This window comes from Ranitomeya imitator, chromosome 5 (genome assembly GCF_032444005.1).
Source record: "Ranitomeya imitator isolate aRanImi1 chromosome 5, aRanImi1.pri, whole genome shotgun sequence".
Lineage (NCBI taxonomy): Eukaryota > Metazoa > Chordata > Amphibia > Anura > Dendrobatidae > Ranitomeya > Ranitomeya imitator.
The window spans coordinates 133,115,928-133,136,613 of NC_091286.1; the positions used below are offsets into that span (position 1 = coordinate 133,115,928).

Below are 20,686 nucleotides of genomic sequence, written 5' to 3' on the forward strand. Positions count from 1 at the left end.
AGCCTAGGGTGGAAATGCAGCATTTACCGGTGAATTTCAAAAATAAAAATAGATCATTATTTCCCCATAGCTGTGCCATATAGTGCTCTACACCATTCATATTTCCCCATAGCTGTGCCCCATATAGTGCTCTGCACCGTTCACTGTGCCCCCTAGCTGTGCCATATACAGTGCTCTGCACCGTTCACTGTGCCCCATAGCTGTGCCATATACGGTGCTCTGCACCGTTCATTGTGCCCCCTAGCTGTGCCATATACGGTGCTCTGCACCGTTCACTGTGCCCCCTAGCTGTGCCTTATACGGTGCTCTGCACCGTTCATTGTGTCCCCTAGCTGTGCCTTATACGGTGCTCTGCACCGTTCATTGTGCCCCCTAGCTGTGCCTTATACGGTGCTCTGCACCGTTCACTGTGCCCCATAGATGCTCCACATTAATCTGTGCTGCCGCTGCTACTGCTGCAATAAAAAAAAAAAAACACATACTCACCTCCCTTGATTGCAGCTCCCAGCGTCTCGTTCCAGCGCCTCCATCTTCCCGGCGTCTCTGCTCTGACTGATCAGGCAGAGGGCGCCGCGCACACTATATGCGTCATCGCGCCCTCTGCCTGATCAGTCAGAGAGCGCAGACGCCGGGAAGATGGAGGCGCCGGCCGGGAAGATGGATCGGCGCCCGGCGGCTGGAACGAGGACAGGTGAATATAACATACTCACCTAGTCCTGGCGATCCTCGCGCTGTCCCCTCCTGTCTTCGGCGCTGCAGCTTCTTTCTCTATCAGCGGTCACCGGCACCGCTGATTAGAGAAATGAATAAGCGGCTCCGCCCCTATGGGAGGTGGAGCCGCTTATTCATTTCTGTAATGAGCGGTCCCACGTGACCGCTGAAGAGAGGAAGAAGCTGCAGCGCCGAAGCCCGTGGGACGGCAGGGACAGCGCGAGGATCGCTGGGACTAGGTAAGTATACCCCAGCGCCCTCAGCCCCTCACCTGCCGACCCCACCGCTACCGTGACTCGAGTATAAGCCGAGGGGGGCACTTTCAGCCCTAAAATTTGGGCTGAAAATCTCGGCTTATACTCGAGTATATACGGTAACTGCAATCAGTCGCTTCCTGTAACCATCAACAAGCTTCTTTCACCTCTCAACAAGAATTTTGGACCACTTTTCTTTTGCACACTGCTCCATGTCTGATATTTGAAAGGTGCCTTCTCCCAACAGCAATGTTAAGATCTCTCCACAGATGTTCATTTCATTCAAATGTCGATGGATGGTTCGTGCTGACACCTACGCACCCTGAGCCTGCAGGACAGCTTGAATTTCTTTGGACCTTGATTGGGGCTGCTTATCCACCATCCGGACTATCCTATGTTGCAACCTTTCAGACATTTCTACTGGCCATCAACATCCAGGGAGATTAGCTACATTGCCATGGGTTGTAAACTTAATTGATTATGTTGCGCGCTGTGAACAAAGGAACATCAAGATATCTGGAGATGGACTTGTAACCTTGATATTGTTGATATTTTGCAATAATTGAGTCAACTTCTCTCATTTTTGTCTGGTTTCAGGTGTGATTTTCATATTGCCCGCACTTGTTTACCCGCATTTTTGGAAAGGTGCCAACAATTTTCTTCGTCCCATTTTTGGGGTTTAGTGTGAAATTATGTAAAATTTGCTTTTCTTTTCTGTTTTTTATGTTGTTCCTATAGACACAAAGGAAATAAACGTGTATAACAAAACATGTGTAATTGCAATAATTTTCTTGGAGAAATATAGTACTTCATTTTCTTGGAACTACTGTATTTCAAGGAAGCCAATACTTTCTTCCATGTCGGTATATGACAGAGGCACAAACATTTCAGATGTGAACAGCAGCACATAACTTGTAAAGAATGTAACAGTAGAAGAACAGGGGACCTCCATATTCCCAGTACATGGTCACAAGGATTAATGTGAATGTCCATAGATGCCCCAACTTATATAACCTATGAAAATGTCACCGTGGCCCAACTGAACTCACCACTCAGGCTAAAACATGATACCAAAAAGGGGAAAAAAGAAGGATCTGAAGGTAAGGATAATCCCAAAGGAATCATCAGACCATGCTATGAGATGATATATATTAAAGATCCAAATAAAGAGTGGAAGGGATTTTATAATGAAAAAATCATATACATTTTATTGCACATATTACACAGCAGACAAAATACAAGGGTATATAGGCGAGAAAAAAGCAGCTAAAATAACCAGTGTTCAGATGGAAATAATTACAAAAATTGGTGATACATCGGACAAAGAAACACAAGTGTCTCAAATGGCATAACCGCATCAAGTATAATTACAGGAATTGTATAACTTAGTTCGCTAGGAATGACCATTTGACGATGATAAAGTATAAAGATCTAATCCTATTGACAAGGCTAAAGCCAGATGAGTCTAGATATATTGTAAGTGTAGCTCTAAATATAAATAGCCATTGCCAACCGGTCATAGATGAACACTGAGATTTTTGCGAATAGACAATCCGCTAGGAGTGAAAGATATAGACATAAAAAAAAGTGTGATGAAATGTTACCTTGGGACATTGTGGGTACCGTCTACAGAGATGCCAGTGAGACACGTGGGAGCCTTGACACACGTTTCACCGCTTTCAGCTTTGTCAGGAGGCGTCACCATCTCTGTAGCTGGTACCCACAATGTCCCAAGGTAATATTTCATCACATAAGAGCAAAGGTATAAATTGTTAAATCACAGGTTACCGTATATACTCGAGTATAAGCCGAGATTTTCAGCCCAAATTTTTGGGCTGAAAATGCCCTTCTCGGCTTATACTCGAGTCATGATCGGCGGAGGGGTCGGTGGGTGAGGGGGAGAGAGGTCTGTCGCATACTCACCTGCTTCCGGTGCTCCTGGCGCTTCCCCTACCCATCCCACGGTCTTCGGTGCCGCAGCTCTTCCTCTGTTCAGCGGTAACGTGGGACCGCTCATTAAAGTTATGAATATGGACTCCACTCCCATAGGGGTGGAGCCGCATGTTCATTCCTCTAATGAGCGGTAATGGTGACCGCTGACAGAGGAAGAGGCTGCGGTACCCGGAGACCAGCTGTCCGGGATAAGGAGCCAGGGACGCCGGGAGCAGGTAAGTATGTCATATTTACCTGTCCACGTTCCACCCACCGGGCGCCGCTCCGTCTTCCGCGTCCTCTTGCTCTGACTGTTCAGGTCAGAGGGCGCGATGACGTACTAATCTGTGCGCCGCCCTCTGCCTGAACAGTCAGTGCGGAGAGACGCCGAGACGGGACGCTGAGGAGCTGCAAGCAAGAGAGGTGAGAATGTAATTTTTTCTTTAATTGCAGCAGCAGCAGCAGCATTCTATATTGCACAGATTTATAAGGAGCATCTATGGGGCCATAATGAACGGTGCAGAGCATTCTATATGGCACAGCTTTATGTGGAGCATCTATGGGGCCATAATGAATGGTGCAGAGCATTATATATGGCACAGCTTTCTATAGAGCATCTATGGGGCCATAATGAACGGTGCAGAGCATTCTAAATGGCACAGCTTTCTATGGAGCGTCTATGGGGCCATACTGAACTGTGCAGAGCATTATATATGGCACAGCTTTATGTGGAGCATCTATTGGGCCATACTGAATGATGCAGGGCATTATATATGGCACAGCTTTATGTGGAGCATCTATGGGGCCATACTGAACGGTGCAGAGCATTATATATGGCACAGCTTTATAAGGAGCATCTATGGGGCCATACTGAACGGTGCAGAGCATTCTATATGGCACAGCTTTATGTGGAGCATCTATGGGGCCATACTGAACGGTGCAGAGCTGTTGTGAATTCTGTGGCTGAATTCACTCCTGTGGTCACAAGTGGTACTGCAGCTTCTGAGCTTCCTCCCTCAGGTGTTCTGGTGAGCTCGTTAACTGCTTCATTACTTAACTCCGCCTGATGCTGCTATCCTTGCTCCTTGTCAATGTTTCAGTGTTGGATCTGAGCTTCTCCTGATTGTTCCTGTGACCTGCTGCTCTGTATAGCTAAGTGCTTTTTGCTTTTTTGTTGCTTTTTTTCTGTCCAGCTTGTCTTTTGTTTTGCTGGAAGCTCTGAGACGCAAAGGGTGTACCGCCGTGCCGTTAGTTCGGCACGGTGGGTTTTTTTTTGCCCCTTTGCGTGGTTTTGCTTTAGGGTTTTTTGTAGACTGCAAAGTTCGCTTTACTATCCTCGCTCTGTCCTAGAATATCGGGCCCCACTTTGCTGAATCTATTTCATCCCTACGTTTTGTCTTTTCATCTTACTCACAGTCATTATATGTGGGGGGCTGCCTTTTCCTTTGGGGAATTTCTCTGGGGCAAGTCAGGCCTATTTTTCTATCTTCAGGCTAGCTAGTTTCTTAGGCTGTGCCGAGTTGCCTAGGTAGTTGTTAGGCGCAATCCACAGCCGCTTTTAGTTGTGTTTAGGATAGGATCAGGTGTGCAGTCTACAGAGTTTCCACGTCTCAGAGCTCGTTCTTGTATTTTTGGGTATTTGTCAGATCACTGTGTGCACTCTGATCGCTAAGCACACTGTGTTTCTGGATTGCCTTCATAACACCTGTCATTAGCAAACATAACAGTACAAGGAGCCCCACTAATGATTCTCAATAGAGGGAAAGAAAAAGTTCTGACATCATTTTTTTTTTTTTTTCTGCTCTGTGTTCACTTTTTTTTTTTCCCCTAGACATTTGGGTGATTCTGGACACAGGTGTGGACATGGATATTCAGGGTCTGTGCTCTTCAATGGATAATCTCGTTATAAATGTACAAAAAATTCAAGATACTATTGATCAGAAATCTATGTTAGAACCAAGAATTCCTATTCCTGATTTGTTTTTTGGAGATAGAACTAAGTTTCTAAGTTTCAAAAATAATTGTAAGCTATTTCTGGCCTTGAAACCTCATTCTTCTGGTAATCCTATTCAACAGGTTTTGATTATTATTTCTTTTTTGCGCGGCGACCCTCAAGACTGGGCATTTTCTCTTGCGCCAGGAGACCCTGCATTGAGTAGTGTCGATGCGTTTTTCCTGGCGCTCGGATTGCTGTACGATGAGCCTAATTCAGTGGATCAGGCTGAGAAAAATTTGCTGGCTTTGTGCCAGGGTCAGGATGATATAGAAGTATATTGTCAGAAATTTAGGAAATGGTCAGTACTCACTCAGTGGAATGAATCTGCGCTGGCAGCTTTGTTCAGAAAGGGTCTCTCTGAGGCTCTTAAGGATGTCATGGTGGGATTTCCTATGCCTGCTGGTTTGAATGAGTCTTTGTCTTTGGCCATTCAGATCGGTCGACGCTTGCGCGAGCGTAGATCTGTGCACCATTTGGCGGTACTGCCTGAGGTTAAACCTGAGCCTAAGCAGTGCGATAGGACTATGACTAGAGTTGAACGGCAGGAATACAGACGTCTGAATGGTCTGTGTTTCTACTGTGGTGATTCCACTCATGCTATTTCTGATTGTCCTAAGCGCACTAAGCGGTCCGCTAGGTCTGCCGTCATTGGTACTGTACAGTCCAAATTCCTTCTGTCCATTACCTTGATATGCTCTTTGTCGTCGTTTTCTGTCATGGCGTTTGTGGATTCGGGCGCTGCCCTGAATCTGATGGATTTGGATTATGCTAAACGTTGTGGGTTTTTCTTGGAGCCTTTGCGGTGTCCTATTCCATTGAGAGGAATTGATGCTACACCTTTGGCCAAGAATAAACCTCAATACTGGGCCCAGCTGACCATGTGCATGGCTCCTGCACATCAGGAAGTTATTCGCTTTCTGGTGTTGCATAATCTGCATGATGTGGTCGTGTTGGGGTTGCCATGGCTACAAACCCATAATCCAGTATTGGATTGGAATTCCATGTCGGTATCCAGCTGGGGTTGTCAGGGGGTACATGGTGATGTTCCATTTTTGTCGATTTCGTCATCCACCCCTTCTGAGGTCCCAGAGTTCTTGTCTGATTATCAGGATGTATTTGAAGAGCCCAAGTCCGATGCTCTACCTCCGCATAGGGATTGTGATTGTGCTATCAATTTGATTCCTGGTAGTAAATTCCCTAAAGGTCGATTATTTAATTTATCCGTGCCCGAACACGCCGCTATGCGCAGTTATGTGAAGGAATCCCTGGAGAAGGGACATATTCGCCCATCGTCATCACCACTGGGAGCAGGGTTCTTCTTTGTAGCCAAGAAGGATGGTTCGCTGAGACCGTGTATTGATTACCGCCTTCTTAATAAGATCACTGTTAAATTTCAGTATCCCTTGCCATTGTTATCTGACTTGTTTGCTCGGATTAAGGGGGCTAGTTGGTTCACTAAGATAGATCTTCGTGGTGCGTATAATCTGGTGAGAATCAGGCAAGGAGATGAATGGAAAACTGCATTCAATACGCCCGAGGGTCATTTTGAGTATCTAGTGATGCCGTTCCGACTTGCCAATGCTCCATCTGTGTTTCAGTCTTTTATGCATGACATCTTCCGTGAGTATCTGGATAAATTCCTGATTGTTTACTTGGATGACATTTTGATCTTCTCAGATGATTGGGAGTCTCATGTGAAGCAGGTCAGAATGGTTTTTCAGGTCCTGCGTGCTAACTCTTTGTTTGTGAAGGGATCAAAGTGTCTCTTCGGTGTGCAGAAAGTTTCATTTTTGGGGTTCATCTTTACCCCTTCTACTATCGAGATGGATCCAGTTAAGGTCCAAGCCATCCAGGATTGGATTCAGCCGACATCTCTGAAAAGTCTGCAAAAGTTCCTGGGCTTTGCTAATTTTTATCGTCGCTTCATCTGTAATTTTTCTAGCATTGCCAAACCATTGACCGATTTGACCAAGAAGGGTGCTGATTTGGTTAATTGGTCTTCTGCTGCTGTGGAAGCTTTTCAGGAGTTGAAGCGTCGTTTTTGTTCTGCCCCTGTGTTGTGTCAGCCAGATGTTTCTCTTCCGTTCCAGGTCGAGGTTGATGCTTCTGAGATTGGAGCAGGGGCGGTTTTGTCACAGAGAGGTTCTGATTGCTCAGTGATGAAACCATGTGCTTTCTTTTCCAGGAAGTTTTCGCCCGCTGAACGTAATTATGATGTGGGCAATCGAGAGTTGCTGGCCATGAAGTGGGCATTCGAGGAGTGGCGTCATTGGCTTGAGGGAGCTAGGCATCGCGTGGTGGTATTGACTGATCATAAGAACTTGACTTATCTCGAGTCTGCCAAGCGCTTGAATCCTAGACAGGCCCGTTGGTCGTTATTTTTTGCCCGCTTCGACTTTGTGATTTCGTACCTTCCGGGCTCTAAAAATGTGAAGGCGGATGCTCTGTCTAGGAGTTTTGTGCCCGACTCTCCGGGTTTATCTGAGCCAGCGGGTATCCTCAAGGAAGGAGTCATTGTGTCTGCCATCTCCCCTGATTTGCGGCGGGTGCTGCAAAAATTTCAGGTGAATAAACCTGATCGTTGTCCAGCAGAGAAACTGTTCGTCCCTGATAGGTGGACTAATAAACTTATCTCTGAACTTCATTGTTCGGTGTTGGCTGGTCATCCTGGAATCTTTGGTACCAGAGAGTTAGTGGCTAGATCCTTCTGGTGGCCATCTCTGTCACGGGATGTACGTACTTTTGTGCAGTCCTGTGGGATTTGTGCTAGGGCTAAGCCCTGCTGTTCTCGTGCCAGTGGGTTGCTTTTGCCCTTGCCGGTCCCAAAGAGGCCTTGGACACATATTTCGATGGATTTCATTTCTGACCTTCCCGTTTCTCAAAAGATGTCAGTCATTTGGGTGGTCTGTGATCGCTTTTCTAAAATGGTCCATCTGGTGCCCTTGGCTAAATTGCCTTCCTCCTCTGATTTGGTACCTTTGTTCTTTCAGCATGTGGTTCGGTTGCATGGCATTCCTGAGAATATTGTTTCTGACAGAGGTTCCCAGTTTGTTTCAAGGTTCTGGCGAGCCTTTTGTGGTAGGATGGGCATTGACCTATCCTTTTCCTCGGCTTTCCATCCTCAGACTAATGGCCAGACCGAACGAACCAATCAGACCTTGGAAACATATCTGAGATGTTTTGTTTCTGCAGACCAGGATGATTGGGTGTCCTTTTTGCCGTTGGCTGAGTTCGCCCTTAATAATCGGGCCAGCTCGGCTACCTTGGTTTCTCCATTTTTTTGCAATTCTGGGTTCCATCCTCGTTTCTCTTCAGGACAGGTTGAGTCTTCGGACTGTCCTGGTGTGGATTCTGTGGTGGATAGGTTGCAGCAGATCTGGACTCAGGTAGTGGACAATTTGATCTTGTCCCAGGAGAAAGCTCAACTTTTCGCTAATCGCAGACGCCGTGTGGGTCCCCGACTTCGTGTTGGGGATCTGGTTTGGTTATCTTCTCGTCATATTCCTATGAAGGTTTCCTCTCCTAAATTTAAACCTCGTTTTATTGGTCCGTATAGGATTTCTGAGGTTCTCAATCCTGTGTCTTTTCGTTTGACCCTCCCAGACTCCTTTTCCATACATAATGTATTCCATAGGTCGTTGTTGCGGAGATACGTGGCACCTATGGTTCCATCTGTTGAGCCTCCTGCCCCGATTTTGGTGGAGGGGGAATTGGAGTATATTGTGGAGAAGATTTTGGATTCTCGTGTTTCTAGACGGAAACTCCAGTATCTGGTTAAATGGAAGGGTTATGCTCAGGAAGATAATTCCTGGGTTTTTGCCTCTGATGTTCATGCTTCCGATCTTGTTCGTGCCTTTCATGCGGCTCATCCTGGTCGGCCTGGGGGCTCTGGTGAGGGTTCGGTGACCCCTCCTCAAGGGGGGGGTACTGTTGTGAATTCTGTGGCTGAATTCACTCCTGTGGTCACAAGTGGTACTGCAGCTTCTGAGCTTCCTCCCTCAGGTGTTCTGGTGAGCTCGTTAACTGCTTCATTACTTAACTCCGCCTGATGCTGCTATCCTTGCTCCTTGTCAATATTTCAGTGTTGGATCTGAGCTTCTCCTGATTGTTCCTGTGACCTGCTGCTCTGTATAGCTAAGTGCTTTTTGCTTTTTTGTTGCTTTTTTTCTGTCCAGCTTGTCTTTTGTTTTGCTGGAAGCTCTGAGACGCAAAGGGTGTACCGCCGTGCCGTTAGTTCGGCACGGTGGGTTTTTTTTTGCCCCTTTGCGTGGTTTTGCTTTAGGGTTTTTTGTAGACTGCAAAGTTCGCTTTACTATCCTCGCTCTGTCCTAGAATATCGGGCCCCACTTTGCTGAATCTATTTCATCCCTACGTTTTGTCTTTTCATCTTACTCACAGTCATTATATGTGTGGGGCTGCCTTTTCCTTTGGGGAATTTCTCTGGGGCAAGTCAGGCCTATTTTTCTATCTTCAGGCTAGCTAGTTTCTTAGGCTGTGCCGAGTTGCCTAGGTAGTTGTTAGGCGCAATCCACAGCCGCTTTTAGTTGTGTTTAGGATAGGATCAGGTGTGCAGTCTACAGAGTTTCCACGTCTCAGAGCTCGTTCTTGTATTTTTGGGTATTTGTCAGATCACTGTGTGCGCTCTGATCGCTAAGCACACTGTGTTTCTGGATTGCCTTCATAACACCTGTCATTAGCAAACATAACACAGAGCATTATGTATGGCACAGCTTTATAAGGAGCTTCTGTGGGGCCATAATGAACGGTGCAGAGCATTCTATATGGGGCACAGCTTTCTATGGAGCATCTATGGGGCCATAATGAACGGTGCAGAGCATTCTATATGGGGCACAGCTTTCAATGGAGCATCTATGGCGCCATACTGAAGGTGCAGAGCATTATATATGGCACAGCTTTCTATGGAGCATCTATGGGGCCACAATGAACGGTGCAGAGCATTCTAAATGGCACAGCTTTCTATGGAGCATCTATGGGGCCATACTGAACGGTGCAGAGCATTATATATGGCACAGCTTTCTATGGAGCATCTATGGGGCCATAATGAACGGTGCAGAGCATTCTATATGGCACAGCTTTATGTGGCGCATCTATTGGGCCATACTGAACGGTGCAGAGCATTATATATGGCACAGCTTTCTATGGAGCATCTATGGGGCCATACTAAACGGTGCAGAGCATTATATATGGCACAGCTTTATGTGGAGCATCTATGGGGCCATACTGAATGGTGCAGAGCATTCTATATGGCACAGCTTTATGTGGAGCATCTATGGGCCATACTGAACGGTGCAGAGCATTATATATGGCACAGCTTTCTATGGAGCATCTATGGGGCCATACTAAACGGTGCAGAGCATTATATGTGGCACAGCTTTATGTGGAGCATCTATGGGGCCATAATGAACGGTGCAGAGCATTCTATATGGCACAGCTTTATGTGGAGCATCTATGGGGCCATACTGAACGGTGCAGAGCATTCTATATGGCACAGCCGTATGTGTAGCATCTATGGGGCCATAATGAATGGTATGGAGCATCTATTTTTATTTTTGAAATTCACTGGTAGCTGCTGCATTTTCCACCCTAGGCTTATACTCGAGTCAATAAGTTTTCCCAGTTTTTTGTGGCAAAATTAGGGGGTCGGCTTATGTTCGGGTCGGCTTATACTCGAGTATATACGGTATACTGAATCTTTTTGCACAAAACTATAAATCAATCCACTCCGCTTGTCCGGCTCCATAACATGATGCCTGCTAGTTACATTGCATATTCTTAGTAACAAGGTTTTACCCTGACTGCAGTTTGTTAACAGGCCGCACTGTATTCACCTTCCTTGGGTGCAACGGTGAGAATCGGTCGCTGCTCCTGTTGCCAGGCATTGGCTACGGCACTGATGTCACGTTGACAGCATGGCAACCAACCACTCGACTCAGCAACTCTGATACAGTGCACTCTTTAAAGCTGCTAAGCTTAGTGACTGGTCGTGATGTCAGCACCACAGCCAATGCCAGGTGCCACAAACAGTGCGGTTTATTTTTTTTAATAAAAAACTGCAGCTGGGAAGAAACTTCATTGAAAGGAAACAACCCCATTAATAATACAGCACAGGATATTTACGGCGCCTTGCGGAAGTATTCGGCTCCCTGGAACTTTTCAACCTTTTCCCACATATCATGCTTCAAACATAAAGATACCAAATATAAATTTTTGGTGAAGAATCAACAACAAGTGGAACACAATTGTGAAGTTGAACGAAATTTATTGGTTATTTTAAATTTTTGTGGAAATTCAAAAACTGAAAAGTGGGGCGTGCAATATTATTCGGCCCCTTTAACTTAATGCTTTGTTGCGCCACCTTTTGCTGCAATTACAGCTGCAAGTCGCTTGGGGTATGTCTCAATCAGTTTTGTACATAGAGAGACTGAAATTCTTGCCCATTCTTCCTTGGCAAACAGCTCGAGCTCAGTGAGGTTTGATGGAGATCGTTTGTGAACAGCAGTTTTCAGCTCTTTCCACAGATTCTCGATTGGATTGAGGTCTGGACTTTGACTTGGCCATTCTAACACCTGGATATTTGTATTTGTGAACCATTCCATTGTAGATTTTGCTTTATGTTTGGGATCATTGTCTTGTTGGAAGACAAATCTCCATCCCAGTCTCAGGTCTTTTGCAGACTCCAACAGGTTTTCTTCAAGAATGGTCCTCTATTTGGCTCCATCCATCTTCCCATCAATTTTAACCATCTTCCCTGTCCCTGCTGAAGAAAAGCAGGCCCAAACCATGATGCTGCCACCACCATGTTTGACAGTGGGGATGGTGTGTTCAGGGTGATGAGCTGTGTTGCCTTAGGCCAAACATATCGTTTGGCATTGTTGCCAAAAAGTTCGATTTTGGTTTCATCTGACCAGTGCACCTTCTTCCACATGTTTGGTGTGTCTCCCAGGTGGCTTGTTGCAAACTTTAAACGACACTTTTTATGGACATCTTTGAGAAATGGCTTTCTTCTTGCCACTCTTCCATAAAGGCCAGATTTGTGCAGTGTATGACTGATTGTTGTCCTATGGACAGACTGTCCCACCTCAGCTGTAGATCTCTGCAGTTCATCCAGAGTGATCATGGGCCTCTTGGCTGCATCTCTGATCAGTCATCTCCTTATTTGAGATGAAAGTTTAGAGGGACGGCCGGGTCTTGGTAGATTTGCAGTGGTATGATACTCTTTCCATTTCAATATGATCACATGCACAGTGCTCCTTGGGATGTTTAAAGTTTTGGAAATCATTTTGTTTCCAAATCCGGCTTTAAACTTCTCCACAACAGTATCATGGACCTGCCTGTTGTGTTCCTTGGTCTTCATGATGCTCTCTGTGCTTCAAACAGAACCCTGAGACTATCACAGAGCAGGTGCATTTATACAGAGACTTGAATACACACAGGTGGATTATATTTATCATCATTAGGCATTTAGGACAACATTGGATCATGCAGAGATCCACAATGAACTTCTGGAGTGAGTTTGCTGCACTGAAAGTAAAGGGGCTGAATAATATCGCACGCCTCACTTTTCAGTTTTTGAATTTCCATAAAAATTTAAAATAACCAATAAATTTAGTTCAACTTCACAATTGTGTTCCACTTGTTGTTGATTCTTCTCCAAAAATTTACATTAGGTATCTTTATGTTTGACGCATGATATTTGGGAGAAGGTTCTAGGGGGTCGAATACTTTCGCAAGACACTGTATGCGAAGGATCTTAGATGGGCAAATTCTCTATTGTCCCTCGGTAACTACTGTCTCTTCTTTTTTTTATTCAATAACTGCCCTATGGGGTGCCCTGTTATTTTATTTTTTTTAGGATTAAGCAATCTTAGCAGCAGCACGGTGGCTTAGTGGTTAAACCTGCAGCCTTGCAGCACTGAAGTCCTGGGTTCAATTCCCACCATGGACAACATCTGCAAAGAGTTTGTATGTTCTCTCCGTGTTTGCGTGCGTTTCCTCTGGGCATTCCGGTTTCCTCCCACATTCCAAAGACATACTGATAGGGAATTTAGATTGTGAGCACCATTTGGGGACAGTGATGATAATGTCTGTAAAGCGCTGCGGAATATGTTAGCGCTATATAAAGATTATTATTATTTATTATTATAGGGAATCGTTAGGAGGCTTAGAAGTATTGTTAGCAGTAAGCACTAGAGTTGAGCGACCTTTACTTTTATAGGATCGGGTCGGGTTTCACGAAACCCGACTTTTGAAAAAGTCGGGTCGAGTGAAATCGGCCGATCCTATAAAAAAGTCGGGGTCGGGGTCGGACGAAACTCGAAACCCAATGCAGTGCATTGGGTTTCCATGGTTCCCAGGGTCTGAAGGAGCGGAAACTCTCCTTCAGGCCCTGCGATCCATATTTTAGTGTAAAATAAAGAATTAAAATAAAAAATATCGCAATACTTACCCACTGACGCGCCCTGGTACTAACCGGGAACCTTCCTTCCTTAGAATCAGCCTTCCAGGACCCTGCGGTGACATCGCGGTGACGTCGCGGCTTGTGATTGGTCGCACGGCCGCCCATGTGACCGCTCGCGCGGCCAATCACAAGCCGCGACGTCACCCGCGACGTCACCGAAGGTCCTGGAAGGGCTGATTCTTAGGAAGGAAGGCTGCCGGAAAGAAGCAGGGCGCGTCCGAGGGTGAGTATATACCTAATAGGAATAGGAATATACTCACCCTCGGACGCGCCCTGCTTCTTTCCGGCAGCCTTCCTTCCTAAGAATCAGCCCTTCCAGGACCTTCGGTGACGTCGCGGGTGACGTCGCGGCCTGTGATTGGCCGCGCGAGTGGTCACATGGGCGGCCGCGCGGCCAATCACAAGCTGCGACGTCACCGCGACGTCACCGCAGGGTCCTGGAAGGCTGATTCTAAGGAAGGAAGGTTCCCGGTTAGTACCAGGGCGCGTCAGAGGGTAAGTATTGCGATATTTTTTATTTTAATTCTTTATTTTACACTTAAATCTGAATTCCGATACCAATTCCCGATATCTTAAACATATCGGGAATCGGTATCGGAATTCCGATTCTAGATTCAAAAGATCGCCGACTTCATGGCCGACCCCACACTGGGGTCGGGTCGGGTTTCATGAAACCCGACCTTGCCAAAAGTCGGCGACTTTTGAAAAATTTCGACCCGTTTCGCTCAACCCTAATAAGCACTAATAACACTTGTATATTATTTAAGCTGCACAAGAACTGAAGGACCAATATGGACACCTGAAGCAGCTGGACCTCTTTGTAGGTTGCAATGATGAATTTTTAAAGAATTGTACTTCATTACGTGATTTGTCATAGTCACATTGAATCGGCACGCGTTCACACAATAGTGTAGCTGTCATAGTGGGATTGACATCTGAGAATGTTGTCTATGTCATAGCAGCCTGGAAATTAGCTGTCTATTACAATATATTATTTCATTTCCTTGCAGATATCACTTGATGGAGCCAGAGAGCAGATCCTCAGTAGCCAGGAAGCATATAGAAAAAAACTTCTAGAAGCTGAGAAAGGAAAGCAGGACATTCCTGCTGCTGAAGTAGGGATTAGTCACTTACAAGAAGAAAAGAAAACTCCATCAGCCCATAAGAGAAAAAGTGCAAAAAGTGGAAAAAAGAAATAACTTGGCTAAATTTTCCATCCCTTTCAGATGCTTCCCGGTTACCATTGGTATATTCTGTTAACATCAATAATTGTAACTACTGGTAACTGTAAAAACTATGATACACAGCAATTTAACAAGATTACCATTTAATATGCAAAATAAAAATTATCTTTACAACGTTTTCATTTCATGTATGTGCAGAATCCTGAGCATGGTGTCTTTATGGCTAAAACAAAATCACTACGGCTCTGGCCTTGAGAAATGTGAGGAGGTTTTATGCCATCCTATGGCACCTCTGTACTGCAGTAGTACAGAGATATTCTCCAGTAGACCTCATTCAGACGTTAGTTTTGCACAGACATGTATCTGTTTTTTTTCATGGATACAACAGTACCCCTTTTAAACTATAGCACTATCTATTTGTCTGTTTTTGTTCTGGCAGCACAGATGACAAGATCCAAAACAAGTCTATGGGTCCATGAAAGACAGGTAGAGCACACAGGTGGCATCCATGTGCCATCCGTGTGCTTTAAGTGTTTAAAGTTGCAAAGTATACTAGAAGCTTTGTAATTTATTTGTCGTGAAAAACACTGATGATAAAAAACAGACAATTGGATGACACACTACAGTAGCTCAGCAGCATTACATTGCTATGATCATGGAACCAGTGGTAGCGCCATTTCTCCAGGAATCATTTTATAACACAATTAATGTGTTAGGCTAGTTTCACATTTGCGTTACAATCTGCAACCTCAAACACGTCTCTTCGGTTTGTGTGAAATAGATTACGTACACTGAAGAAAAAATGGACGTTATGCAAGGCAGTTCTCTACTCACTAGGTCAGGTGTCATAAATAATGAGTTCAAGACGCAAAGTTTTGTGTATCATGAACTCACTATTTATGACACATGACCCGCTGAGTATAGTTCTGCTTTGTATTACCGCCATTTTCTCTTCAGTCTGCGACACTGATTAATCAGACTGAAGAGATTATGGAGAAAATGCAAGTTATATTTATTTTTTGCCACCTCATAGCTCTATACCAAACACACAAAGCTGCACTCGTGTACTTAATAACTACTGGAGCTATGAGTTGGTAAAAAAAATATAGTGTGTGGCACAGTGTTTTATTAGTTGCACGGTGTGTGTTGCCGGCAGCGAAATACACAAATAACCAAACATTATTGGGGGGCAAAAACCATTATTATTTATTTTTTAACCCAAAAAAATTTAACTGCGCCTGCTTGGGGTAGAGTGACGGAACTGGGGGGTGTGTAGCTGTGAGGTCTGGGTTACTGTGGAAGACGCAGGGGTGGCAGGAGAAGGGACAATCAAAGTAGTGAGATCTGGGAGTTCGGGGATGGGGCTTGATGCATGAGAGGGCTGAGACACACTGGAAGGGTGAGACAAACCTGACATTACAGACACATTGGGAGGTGAGGGGGGAGGAATACTGATAGTCCTCTGCATTTTATTTTTTTTCCCTTTTTGGGATCAACGTGCAAGTCTGGGGAGCCTCGGTGGGCTCATTTGTTGCAGCCTGGTCGTGGTGGGCGACCTGTCAGGGTACGGCTGCTGCATTGTGCTCATAGAGCGGACAGCCATGCCTGAGTCCTGCTGCTGCATGGTGGTGGGGAAGGCCATGCCTGGGTCCTGCTGCTACATGGTGGTGGGAAAGGCCATGCCTGGGTCCTGCTGCATCATGGTGGTGGTGGAGCGGAAGGCCATGCCAGGGTCCTGCTGCATCGTGGTGGTGGTGGAGCGGAAGGCCATGCCTGGGTCCTGCTGCTGCATGGCTGACCATGTGAAGGACGCCTTGGCCACTAAGGAGATTCCTGCCACACTGGAGGAGCTGATAGCTATGTCTACTTGAATTGACCTCCCTTTTCAAGAGCAAAGGTTGGAACGAGCCCAGTGTAGGCAGAGGTTTCGGTTGGCACTTACCTTCGCCAAGCCTCTGGAGTCTCCAGTTCAGGTGTCCAAGCCCTATGAGGCAATGGAGGTTTCTCAGGCGGGTCCTAAGTCTCGGACTGCTCGAATACCCATGGTCTGTAATGTCTGCCAGCAGTCAGGACATTATACCAAGAAATGTCCACAGCGGCAGGGAAAACGATCGCGTCTGGTAACTATAGGAGGAGGTTCACTAGACACAGCGGTGTTTTCCTCTAAATTGTCTTTCAAGGGGACAATTACTTTACCAGAGCAGCGCCGTGCGCAGATAGTCCGCTTTCCTGGCCCTAGATAGGGTGGTTAGTGGCGTCCGCCAGAGCGGTGCTGCATGCACTCTTGTGCGGTAAATGTTTAGTTTAGTTGATTCCCTGGCACCACAGTAGCAGTGTCGAGCGCAAGAGATCTATAGGGACTCTTACCCTGAGTCATGGGGCAGAGTTCTGTGTCGCCTTGCTTGTGCTCTCTGTGCGGTATCGCAGCCCTGTGACGCAACAGGATTCGCTTCCTTCATACCAGGTGAAGCTAACCCGTGTGTGTACTCACATAATACCACCATATAGTCCGTCATTACCAAGCAGCAGGTGATTCCATAATTTTTGCCAGGGGTTGTATATCGAGATGTTTAGAAAAAAAGTTTTCAATAGTTCATCATTTGTATTTTATTAACATGGCTATGGATCCAGTGATCAATATGATTCTATGACTTTCCCTTCTTGGTGTTGCAATTTCAGTGCTGATAAGTATGTATATATATATATATATATATATATATATATATATATTTATTTTACTCGCTTATACAGCACCATTAATTCTACAGCGCTTTACACACATTATAATCACTGTCCCATTTGGGGCTCACATTCTAAATCCCCTATCATTATGTCTTAGAATGTGAGATGAAACTCACACAAACATGGGGAGAACATACAAACTCCTTGCAGATGTTGTCATTGGTGGGATTTAACCTAGGACCACAATACTGCAAAACAACAGTGCTATCTAGAGATATGCGAACCTTTCAAGTTTCAGTTCGGTTTGATTCACGAAGGTTTAGAAGTTCGACAAACATGTTCGCCGAACAGTTCAAAGAACTTAACCGAACCCCATTAAATTCAATGGGAGGCCAAACCAAACGTATACACAACACCTTAAGAGGGGACAAAAAGCTTCCCAAACAGCTAAAATTAGGGGCAGACACCATGAAAAGTGGCATCAATTGACCCACAGTAGAAATTTGCAAATGGCACAGCAGCAGTCATGCATGAGGTATAAGAGTCTGGCCCAGCATTTACAGCTTTGAATTCAAGTTTCAATGAGGACCTGATGGTTAAGAAAGCCGTGTAAGCCCTTTTTTCTAGATGCCCTGATACCTCATGCAGCGCCTTCATTTTTTTTCCTGCCACACTCAGATGGTATAGGATGCTAGCAGGTGCAGAAAGTTCAGTAGACAAGGCCGCAGTAGAAGCACACAATTCAGCTGACACAGCCACAGGCATGGTCCGGTCCTCATCAGGCAATGTAACTAAAGGGTGCCTCTGTGGTGGTAAGCAGAGCCCAGGTATGCACTCTATCCTAGTCACTACCCAGTGCATTTGTCTCTCTGGGCTGAGGGTAGCCCACGACAGCAGTCTTGCTAGCCGGGAATACAGGCACTGCTAGCTGGCGTGGGTCTATCGAGAGGGAGTCAACCGTCTCACTGCTCACAAGCTCGTTCCCCGCCAAGTGTCCCGTCTTCTCGCTCACACCGCTATTTAAGTCGGACCCGCCCCTACCAGTCAGGTGTTCAGAACTGTTGGCAGTCAGGAACCTCTTTTCCTTGGAATACTGGTGACAGTGCCGACAGTTCCGGCCCAGACACGCGAGAGGGACCGTTGATTCGGTACACCTCAGTACACTGACACAAACAACAGTTTCATACAGTACTATTGGTAGAAGAATGTAAGGAAACTAACACAGGTAGTTGACTGATCACTTGACCCACTGTAGAACCTTTTCTAATGGCATAGATGCAGACAGCCGTGGGCCATGCATGAGGTATCAGGGTCTGGGCTAGCATTTAAAGCTCTGAATTGAAATTTCAATGAGGACCTGGTGGTTAAGGGAGCTGTGTAAGCCTTCTTAACTGGGAGCCCTGATACCTCAGGCAACACCTCCAATTTTTTTTTCCAGCCTCACTCAGATGGCACAAACATCAGTGTCATACAGTACTATTGGTAGAAAAATGTAATTAAAGTAACACTGGTAATTGATTCAAAGTAAGTGCAAGCCTGCCTGTCTGGGAGCCCTACTTAGGCAACCCACCAGATACAGACCCAACTTTGAGTCTCCTTATTTAAAACAATTATTGTCATACACCACTACAGGCAACCCGGCAGATGGAGACCCAACTTGGAGTATCCACATTTCAAAAAATTGTTTGTAACATCAGCAGCAGTAGCAACAGCATGCACAGTAGCCACGACAATGGATTGCAATAACGCAAGATCAATGCATGACACTAAAAAAGACACCAGCGTCTAGTCTGCGCAGTCTGCGACTGGGGTGCAAAAGTAATTGGAGATCCATAACTTGCTCGTTTTGATGAAAGTTAGGCAGTCTACACTTTCAGGGGACAGCCAGATTTGCTTATCCATCAGGCCACCACCAGCAGCGCTGAAGACACTTTCTGAGAGAACACTGGTTGCCGGGCATGGCTAAACCTCCAAGGTGTGACAGGTAAGCTCAGGCCACTCTTCCATTTTTGAAGACCAAAATGCGCGCTTCCTTTTCCAGGGAAGGCTGATAAATTTACTTTTGTACCATGCATCTAACAGAGTGGAAACCCAGTAGTCAGTACTATTTCTAACCCTAAGAATATGGGCATCATGTTGAAGATAGTGCAGCAAGAAGGCGCTTATGTGTCAGGTGATTCTATGAGGTCCAAGTCCATGGTATGTTGGTGGCAAGATAGCACTCAAGGTTGCTTCATCCATCCCCTCCCGCCAACCATGGACAACAGAGAGGGGGTGATTATCCAATTCATCTACTGACTGTTGCGTGTCCATCGCCTCTTCTTCCCTGTTCTCCTTCATTTGTTCTTTGGCTCCTGCACTTTGCTAACAGTTTGTCTGGTTCCATGATCCCCCCTCGATCGCTGTAAGCCACCTTCCCATGGCACCTACCTGTGAGACAACAGTTTGGAAATTTGAGATATTGTTATCCTTTCCGCATCCTCCTCTACTTCAACCTTTTCCTCTGAGACCACCACCTCCTCACACAGACTATTCAAAGTCTGCTCCAGCATGTAGATGGCCGGAATAATAATGCTGATGATGATGCCATCGTCAGCACTAACCATCTTAGTAGCCATTTCAAAACTGTGCAGAAGGGTGTACGGGTGCTTCATCTGTGCCCACTCTGCAAGCGTGATTTGCACCATGTCCATCCTGTGTTGGCCCAGACTGTGCAAAAGGACATACGGCACCAGGGCCCTTCGATGCTACCACAATCGCTGCAACATGTGCAGAGTGGAATTCCACCATGTTGAAACATTGCAAATCAAATGGTTAACCCCTTTCTGCCATTGGACGTACTATTCCGTCCATGTGGGGTGGGCCCTACTTCCCAAGGACGGAATAGTATGTCCAGCGCGATCAGCCGCACTCATGGGGGCGGGGGGGTTGCGGCCGATCGCAGCTGACATCTGGCACTATGTGCCAGGAACGGTCACGGACCGCCCCCGGCCCTTTAACCGCATTGCTCCGAGGGTCTCTTACCTTTTCCTCCCTGCAGCAGGCCCGGATCCAAAATGGCCACAGGGCTGCATCCGGGTCCTGCAGGGAGGTGGCTTCACAGCGCCTGCTCAGGGCAGGCGCCGGGAAGCCTCCAGGAGTGCAGGTCTGATCGCTGATCTGACACAGTGCACAGCAAAGTGTCAGATCAGCGATCTGTCACTTTACTGTGATGTCCCCCCCTGGGGCAAAGTAAAAGAGTTAAAAAAAAAAATCCTAAATAAATAATAATTAAAAAAAAATATTGTTCCAATAAATACATTCCTTTATCTAAATAATAAAAAAACAATAAAAGTACACATATTTAGTATCGCCGCGTCCGTAACGACCCGACCTATACAACTGTCCCACTAGTTAACCCCTTCAGTGAACATCGTAAAAAAAAGAGGTAAAAAACAACGCTTTATTA

General features: G+C 45.9%; 1 protein-coding gene across 2 annotated transcripts in view; it reads left to right on the forward strand.

Moving 5' to 3' along the window:
* Positions 1-20,686, forward strand: part of ADGB (androglobin) — a 591,174-nt gene that overhangs the window by 493,754 nt on the left and 76,734 nt on the right. Inside the window, exon 35 of one of the 2 annotated variants that reach the window (XM_069769163.1) lies at positions 14,383-14,730. The exons of the other annotated variant lie outside the window; for it this stretch is intronic. Coding sequence (XP_069625264.1) covers positions 14,383-14,571 — 189 coding nt within the window. The 3' untranslated portion in view covers positions 14,572-14,730. Of the gene's footprint in view, positions 1-14,382; positions 14,731-20,686 lie in introns of those variants that run through there. 2 annotated transcript variants of the gene reach the window in all.